The sequence below is a fragment of the Gymnodraco acuticeps genome, unplaced genomic scaffold (assembly GCF_902827175.1).
Source record: "Gymnodraco acuticeps unplaced genomic scaffold, fGymAcu1.1, whole genome shotgun sequence".
Classification (NCBI taxonomy): domain Eukaryota; kingdom Metazoa; phylum Chordata; class Actinopteri; order Perciformes; family Bathydraconidae; genus Gymnodraco; species Gymnodraco acuticeps.
The window spans coordinates 99,686-108,851 of record NW_022990432.1 but is presented as its reverse complement, the minus strand read 5'-3'; the positions used below and the strand labels follow the sequence as shown (position 1 = coordinate 108,851).

The following is a 9,166-nucleotide window of genomic DNA, read 5'->3' as shown; positions in this document are numbered from 1 at the left end:
GCGGCATTCTTGAGTCCAAAAGGCATCCGCAGGAACTCAAAAAGTCCAAAAGGCGTTATCACTGCTGTCTTGGGAATGTCCAGGGGGTGCATGGGCACCTGGTGGTATCCACGCACCAGGTCCACCTTGGAAAACACCCCCATACCGGCCAGATGCGCCGAAAAGTCCTGAATGTGCGGCACCGGATAGCGGTCAGGCGTAGTGGCGTCGTTGAGTCGGCGGTAATCCCCGCACGGACGGAACCCGCCGTTCGATTTGGGAACGACGTGCAGGGGGGAAGCCCAAGGACTGTCGGAGCGGCGGACAATGCCCAGGCGCTCCATGGTTGCGAACTCCGCCCTCGCTACAGCCAGCTTAGAAGGGTTCAACCACCGGGCTCTGGCGTAGACAGGAGGCCCCCCGGTAGTGACGTGGTGTTCCACGCCATGCTTAGTGGTAAGCGCAGAGAAGGTGGGTAGCGACAGGTCTGGAAACTCGGCCAACAGTCTGAGAAACGTGTCTGCACCTGACAGCGAGCCTGACAGCCCGTCGTACGCTGCGCTGCCAAGTGTGCACACGAGGGAAGAAAACGTTAAGGCATCAACCAAACGCCTATTCTTAACGTCCACTAAGAGTCAATGAGCACACAAAAAATCCGCTCCGAGGAGGGGAAAAGAAATGTCCGCTGTCACAAAATCCCAGCTGAAACGCTGTCCTCCGATGCACAAACACATAGGCCTCACGCCGTATGTGCGAATGGGACTGCCGTTAGCCGTCGTCAATCGCGGTCCGTGCCCCCCACGGGCGACGTCTTCACTCGACGCTGGAACTACGCTCCGTTGAGCGCCCGTGTCACACAGAAACAGGCTCCCCGAAACGCTGTCGCTGACGAAGAGGAGCCTGCACGTGCCGCCGACACTCAGAGCCACTACTGAGCGCCGGCCCCTCCGTTTCCCGGGGGTTTGTAGCTGCACGGAGCGATGCATCTCTTCGCCCTTGTCCCGAAACGTGCGTGGTAAACGCACTCTCCGGCGTCTCCACGCCGGCTAGCCACAGCCGTGTCCGGCCTCCGCCATGCTTTCTTGACTGCCGGTGGGCCGCTGAGCGTCGCGGCTAACGTCTCTGCCCCGGGCTGTTGCGTAGCCAGGAAAAAACGATCCGCTTCCTCAGCCAAAGCACGGGGCTCCGTGACAGGCGTGTTGGCCAGCGCCGTCTGTACCCGGGGAGGCAAGTGACGCAGGAAAATCTCCGTGAATAAAATCCGGGGATCTTCCCCCCCTAGCAGATTTAGCATTTTCTCCATTAGCTGGGAAGGCTTGCTGTCTCCTAGGCCTTGAATGTCAAGTATCTGGCGGGCCCTCTCCTTAGCAGATAAGCTAAATGTCTTAAGGAGAAGGGCCTTAATCGCCTCATATTTGCCATGATGTGGGGGGGCTGCGATGAATCCCACCAACCTGGACGACGTGGAGCTCCCCAGCGCTGCTACCACATGGTAGTATTTTAGGTCTCCGTCACGGACCTGTCGGCAGGTGAAATGTGCCTCCACGTGTGCGAACCATGCCTCCGTGGCGTGCTCCCAGAATTCCGGCAGCTTTATGAAAACATCGCGCTCAGCCATATTCGTTAATTTTCCGGAAACTTTCTCGGAAAAGTCAGGGTCACCAGTGTAGTGCCGTGAAAAGAGAGTCGGAGGCGGTGTATTAAGAATGGAGTTCCAATCTTTATGATCCATTACTTTCAGAGAGGTTAACACATGCACTGCTCTGCCTGATGAGCTAGCAGGAATGGCAGCTAAAGCTACAGGTGTTCCCCACTAAAGGGTCCGTGTGGCAACACAATAAGCAAGGTGAATTATGTCCAATAACGTGTCACCACAATACAAAGCTTATTTGTATAGGAACGTCACTGGTGTTACGTGTTACCAGGAAGAAGAGTAATGACAATTTGGAGAAAACACTACCATTTTAACAAAATGGCTGCAATGTGTCAGACCAAATATGGCTTCAGTCAATATCAAAATCGTTTAACTCTTCAATAAAATACATTTTCCCATTCAAATGTTCACCCCTAGGGCTATGCAATGAGTAACACTAATGACAGACTTGAAAGACGCATGTAAAATTTGAAGATAAAATGACACCTTTAACAAACAAAGTAAGAAGTATCTGACTTATGTCTTTGTCCACTGCACTGCCTCAAATGATCTCTTGGTACAGGAGGCACTTCAGAGACAGTACATTATTTCAAAAATAAAAGCGTTTTGTGTAGCAGTACGTAATTTTGAGTGACTGACATGTATTTGATATTATTAATAATAATTTGCGTTTTTTTTACCATTTCAGTGTTATATGTAATGCTTGTAATGTTATGTAAATATAAATTATATTTATTTATTGAAAGAAAATCTTTTAAATTAAAACTATAGGCTCCACTTCCGTATGATCAAAGTGACAAGGCAGTTCCTTGAACTTGGCATTTTAAATAAATTGCAATTTACGTATAAAACCATTTTTTATTTAGTACCATTGCAAAGACAATCTCTATTTATTCAACATATATAATGAATGTGAGTATTAGGTCAACGTCATGTATTTTGGTGTCTGCAAAAGTAAGTGACAGCACTTCCACCTTTTCTGTAGAATGACCCCTCTGCGAAAAAGTCCTTGGACAAAGTGAGAAAGGGTGACTAGAGGAAGTTCAAAGCTTAACGTTCAATGTTAACAAGTATTAAAGGTCCCATGTCATGCTTTTCCGGTTATTACCCGTCCCCTTGTGTGTTATGAAGTTTTTAAGCATGTAAACGGTCTGCAGTCACAAACCCTCAAAGTACACCCTGTAGCGAGTAAAACTCTAACACAGAAAATACCTGTCTATGCTGCCCCAGAATGCCTCGTTGGACATTTATCTTTTTCTTCCTGGGTACAGTGACATTTCCATACCCAAATGGACCAATCCGTGGAGCTCCTCACACACACACTCTCTCTCAGCGGCAAAACTGTGACGCGCTGGGGGGGTGCTAGTGGAGCCTTGCAGCGGCGAAACTTTGGCGCGCTTACACTGTAGGTGCGCCACGTTTGGGGGTGCGGGTGCTAGTGGAGCCTCGCAGATGGGGGTGCTGCAGCCCTCTCAGCACCCCCCCCCTTCCCGCGTCCATTCGCGATGTCTCGCAGACCCCACGAAGCAAGCAGGAAATGAACCCAGCTCACACTGTCCGCTCCTCGCAGCAGCGAGCCGCACAACGTCCCGCCAACATGGCACCCAGACCCCACGCAGCATTCTCATCTGTTTGTCATTACTGGTGATGTGGGGGCTGCTTAAAGACAAGATTCCACTATATCCAGTGTGTGTGTTTAATATTGTAGTTTTTCTAAAATAGCTAAATAAGAACGTCTCACCTTATATTTAAAACTTTTCTCACTTTTCTCAATGTACTTCATGTTGGGTTGAGAAGACTGACTAAATAAGTATAATGTCTATTAATTTGACAGGCAGTCACATGATAGCCTAGCTTAGCATAAAGACTGAAAACAAAAGGAAACTGCTAGCCTTGCTTTGTCGGAGGGAACACAATGTACCTACCAGTACCTTTATCTGTTTAAAGGGAAAACAACGGGCAAAACAGTCATCTTAAAGCTCACCAGTGTGGTAGTAGGCCATACCTCAGACAACAACAATTTTAATCTTTTGTCAAAGCTAATACTCAGAAGTGCTAGCCACTGTTGTTTCAAACTCATGCCGACATGAAGGCTAAACTCGACAAATCTTCAAATCTGTCAAAGATCAAAACATCAATTGAATGTTTTGACTGTGGTTTAGTACAGAGAAGAAAAAAAACATACACAGAGCATCTTAGTATCGTTGCAGTACCAGGAACCCAGTCACATGTTTACGCATAACCAGACTTCCCTGAAGAGAGGAACCACGATAAAGCGACACGTACAGACCACAAGAGGACTGAGGGCGCCTGCTGCAGCCACAGCGACACGATGCAAAGGTAGAAAGTGTCACCCAACGTCATCACTGTCTCACAAACACGCACTCAGGTCACCATTTTTAAACCTTTGCAAAGTATTATGAAAAGGTTAGATTTTGTATCTATTCTTCAGTTTAATTCTGGTTTTACAGCTTCTGAAAACAATCAGTGGAGGCCTTCAAAGAGTCATTGTTATAGTGTGTGTGTGTGTGTGTGTGTGTGTGTGTGTGTGTGTGTGTGTGATTCTGTGAAGAAAGGTGAACAAATATAAAAACAAAGACAGCAGATCACTCGTTAAGTAGAATAATTTATTGCAGTTCTTTATTTATTCCTCTGTTTCAGTTAATTAACAATAATTACAGGTTTTTTTTAAAAGCAAAATGCATTTACAGAGCATATAAACATATTACATACACACACACTACAATCAGAGACTTAATAATGGAAGCTTGTCATGACATGTGTGGTTAGAGGTTGCCAATGGTTACAGGCGACATGCCGCCATGTTTTTTTGAACCATCAGAAGCTGCTCTACAAATTGTGCCAAGCCTCTTCAGCACGCCAGTGATCATCACTATCATTCTTCTGCTATTTACAGTAGCAAGATGGAAATAGACGGACGAAAAAAAGATGACTGTACGGAGAAATGTCGAGCATTAAGACTTTAGATGCAAGATAACAGCAGACAAAGAAGAGCAAAGGAGGAAGTAGAGAATATGACATTGATAAAAAGGAATTAAAATGATATTAGAGGAGTTTTATGTTCAAGAGAATCTGTGACACTGCTTTGATCAAATCAAGTCATGAAATAAGGATCAAATACACTGATGCCATTCAAAATGAAGTAATAACACAGCTGTTCAGAGAGATAAGTCATCCGTTACATTCATCTCGCCCCTCATTGGTTAGCTCTTTACATTATTGCTGTAGTAAAGCTTTGTTCAGCTGATTAAGGGAGGAGGTGGACACTGACCTCAGAGCAGCTTCTGAAGAAATGACTCCCCATTTACCAGGAAAGCTTTCGTTTCTTGGGTGATTTGACCAGGTTTTAAACTAAAGCTGTGTGTCAACTTTGATGAGACAAAAACTTTACACTATGATTTAGGTTTTTGCATGAAATTAAGCAAATTGTACTTTTTCTGGAGGATGGGTGTTTTAGAGTTAACCGGTAGTTGGATGGGGATTTTATTGTATTTTTCTTTCTTTTTGTGGTTTTCCTAGGGTAATTATAAAACAGGTCTTTCCAACCAGCAAATGGTGCTTTGAGAGCGTTTATCCACTTAAAACACAGTCATGGAGTCAAACTGAACTCAGGTCAGTGTCTGAGGGGTCACCAGCAGATACATTCAACCCAGTGTTGTAGTAGTGTGTAGGACTGAAGAAATGGATGTTATTTCAAATGGTGTCTCTTAAAGTCTAACATTCCTGATATATATTAAACTACATCCCTCTACGATACTGTCAGAATTGAATTAAGCACCTTTTATTTTATTTTATATCTATACTCCTAATTGTATCAAAAATACTCATTATTTTAGATGAGTAAAACGTAATTTCACCGGTGTTGCGACAGACGGAAACGCTCCATGTAGACATGAATGAACGCCTGACTGAATAATTGACTCAGTGAATGGCTATCCATATTATATAACTGCTGTACCACTTATTCAGCTCCATTCAGATCCTTCAAATCAATTATCCTCTCAGTCAGGGTGCTGATTGGTGAAAACCACACCACACTTTACAAGTTGGATACGGGAAGAGGGTTAGTGAAAATCCAATGAGGTCAAAGTTTGTTGATTACTGTTGCATATCGGAAAAACCAAAAAACAAGTTTTACACGGCACTCGAGCAAGCCGCGATAAACTGTCAGCCCAAGAGATGGACATTACGGACACAGAGTGTGTGCTGGCTGTGATGACATTCAAAAAGCTGCTTTCACACACATCCCGAGATGAATAAATCCACGTTTACTAGAGGGGAGGGCACAGTACATTTCAGGTTCACAGCAAATGCTGCAAGATGTCAGTAAATGGGAAATTAACAGGTAACTTTACACCTAAAACAAAAAGTAAAAAACACACACACACAACCTAGGTCGCTAAATCATCGGAGCCCATACACACACACCACCCAATGGCAGTTCTAGGTGGCAGTAACTGCTAACGGGTGTGACACACAGCAGTTTGAAGGCAAGTGCAGCTGACTTTGTCTGTATTGTGTGTACAGCGTGTGTGTGTGTGTGTGTGTGTGTGTTAGCATCGAAGTGACTACCGCCACAAATCATTAGAGGTGAAAGAAAGACACAAACCTAGAACAGGTCTGTAACACCTCACAGCGCAGTGTGTGTGTGTGTGTGTGTGTGTGTGTCTCTGAGCTGACAAACAATCGTTATGAGTAAAAAACGTTGCTGGTTGCGCGCCTTTACACACGCTCACTGAAAACACAACCGGACACACTCAAGTGCTCGGAAACCCAAATGTGCTTTAAGCCTTCCTGGAATAGTTCTCTCGGAGTAAAAAGAGTCTTCCTTCATGTGCAAATGCTGAAATGCTTCCAAATCCTCTGATGAATATCTACAGGTCGCAACGGGAAAATATACTGCAGCAGAGCTGGGTACTTTAACTATCACACTTCACTGTCTTCTTAGTGTGTGAGAGATATGTTAAGTGCATGAACGTGTGTGTGTGTGTGTGCGTGTGTGTGTGTGTGTGTGTGTTGTGTGTGTGTGTGTGTGTGTGTGTGTGTGTGTGTGTGTGTGTTTGTGGTTTAATCCAGTTCAGGGGAGTCTGGTGTGTCACTGTGTACGTCTGTGTCTTCGGTTACATACTCTGTGGCTTGTTGGTCTGAGTTCACCTCTACAGGAGCATCTTCATCTCCTTCCTCCACTTCTTTCGCAGCCTCGTCAGTGGTTTCCTCTCTTACCGTCTCCTCCTCAGGCGACCCGTCTTCTTCTTGCAGCTCCTCCTCTTTCCTGTCTCCCTCCCCCTCTTCATCCTCCTCTTCCTCCTCTGCGATGACGGCGTCTGGTCTCTGGAGGGAGAGTGTGGCGGGGGTGTGGCTGGTGCAGGGGTGCAGGTGGGGTGAGTCTGAGGGGGGCAGCAGAGTGAGCGACTCCACGCTGAGGGTCTCTGCGCTGTTGTCGGTGAGGAGGGAGATGGTGGGCTGCGACGCCGGGGTGAGGCTGGGGGCCAGAGCCGCTACTGGAGCAGAGGAGACGAGCGTTACATCTCCACCTTCCCCGTCTCCAACCGAGGAGGAGGGGGGGGTGTGCTCCAGAAAAGCATCATCTGAAAGGAGAGCAGAGGGCAGAGTGAGGCGGGTAAACATGAGGGAGGAGGAGCATTTTTACTGTGTTGCTTTTCTAAACCCTCTTTTCTTTTATTTCATTCTAAAAAGGAGACACTTTCTAAATGACTCAGATCCTGATCCTGAGTACCGACTCCAAAATGATCTCCAAATTAAGTATCATATCATTTGAGGAAATCCTTTGCCTATAACATCAAACTTATCACGATCAATTTGAGTGGGAAGCTTAGCACCTTTGGGGTTTGCACATGGACACACACAGGAAGCTTTATGTCGTTACTACAGGGGTCAACACATGCACTCAGACTGATGAGTGAAACCGCACAGCGTGTTCACCGAGTCCCTCCTTCTGTTTTCATATTTAAAGAGTTAGGATAAGCAGATCAATTCTAAGGAGCCTGACATGATTGACAAAGTTACTCATCAGTGCAGAATAAGGAGGGACAGGGTGGACACAGTGCACATGAATGTGATAGCAGCAGCAGCAGCAGCATTAGTTACTATTGGTTGAACAGTGGGCAGAGCTAAATAAGCTTCTACTGTCTAACTACTGTGTTAGTATACTTACTTTGTTAAAGTGTAAGGGTGCAGTATGAAAGATACAACAAAAACATGTTTACAATAATCAAAGTCAGGTCCATTTAATTTGAATAAATCTTAGGGTCTGTAACTCTAGAGGTCAATTCATTTGTAGGTTTGAAAGATGTATTGAATTAGGGCTGCACGATATTGGAAATTGCGATATGGAAAAATACAGGCATTGAAGAATAGACAGTTTTTTTTGTCCGCAAACCATCCTTTCTTGAACTGTAATGATACAATTGCTATTTTTCTAACTATATTTAACCGGATGAAGGATTTTAGTCACGGACGTCTGGATCTTAGGCCCATTCCCAAACCGCCCCCTACACCCTACCCCTCCGTTTGCGCGTTCACGCGGAGGGTCCGCCATATTGAGGGCTGTTCCAAACCAACGAGTGTGGAGCGGTGTGGAGGGGGAGTGGGCTATCAAGCCCTCAAACAGCGAGTCTGCAGCGGTGCTGACTTGAGACCGGTCTCTACCTGACCGGTCTCAACGCTGTGTGTGTCCGTCAGGAAACACGCTGTTAACAAGTAGTTCCAGCAAACATCCACTGATAAACCACGATGTTAATAACCTCATGATAACCTCATATGTTTTAACTTAGGATCATACCTGTGTTTAGTCTAGAAAAAGGTAAATGTGTGCATTTTATTATAAAGTTGTGTATATTTACAGACTGTTGCAAAAACTAAGAAGCTTATAAACATCAGGTTTAAAACTAAAAGAGCTTTGAAACACAATGAAAGATGTTTGGAGTTTTATTTGAGTTATTAATTTACATTTTTTGTCAAAGAGATGCTGATTTGAAACCGTTGTTACACACAGTTACGGCATTTCCTGTTTCTGCCGGAGAGAGGGGAGGCCGTCCCAAAGCTTGCTGCTGTGTTTACTCCCTCCATCTGACAGGAGGAGCCTCGTTGAGCTGCGAGTGTGGCTACAGACGGAGTTCACTCCGTCACAGAGGGGTAGGGTCGAGGGAGTGGTTTGGGATTGGATCTTAAGTTATCAGAGCAACAAGCTGAGCTAGCTCGGTTAGCATGCGCCGAACTGCCCTGGAGAAACACATGAAACTACTATATTCAGTGTTTTTACCTTTAATCCCCGGGTCCGGTTGCTTTGGAGATGTGATTGTGATTGGTGGTTTGCTGTCACTCAAGTACCCCTGACATGAGAGCCGCGCAAGTTTTCCTTTTGAAGCAAGCAGCAAAAGAATTGTAACATGACGTGTTTGAGTTAATTTGCCTACTCAATATCGCACGTCCTAAAATATTTTAAAAAAAATTATTATTATTATTTATTATCGTAACGACGTGATATATCGT

The 9,166-nt window shown here is 45.2% G+C and overlaps 1 protein-coding gene across 6 annotated transcripts in view; it reads right to left on the bottom strand.

Moving 5' to 3' along the window:
- Positions 1–4,241: 4,241 nt before the first annotated feature.
- clec16a (C-type lectin domain containing 16A) overlaps positions 4,242–9,166 on the bottom strand; it is a 51,067-nt gene continuing 46,142 nt past the window's right edge. For 3 of the 6 annotated variants that reach the window (XM_034225075.1, XM_034225074.1, XM_034225070.1), the window contains 2 exons: positions 6,706–7,242; positions 4,242–6,648 (listed from right to left, as the gene is read on the bottom strand). In XM_034225075.1, the coding sequence (XP_034080966.1) occupies positions 6,722–7,242 (521 nt within the window). In that variant the 3' untranslated portion in view covers positions 4,242–6,648; positions 6,706–6,721. Of the gene's footprint in view, positions 6,666–6,699; positions 7,243–9,166 lie in introns of all 6 variants that reach the window. The other 3 variants (XM_034225072.1, XM_034225071.1, XM_034225073.1) reach the window with 3 other exon arrangements.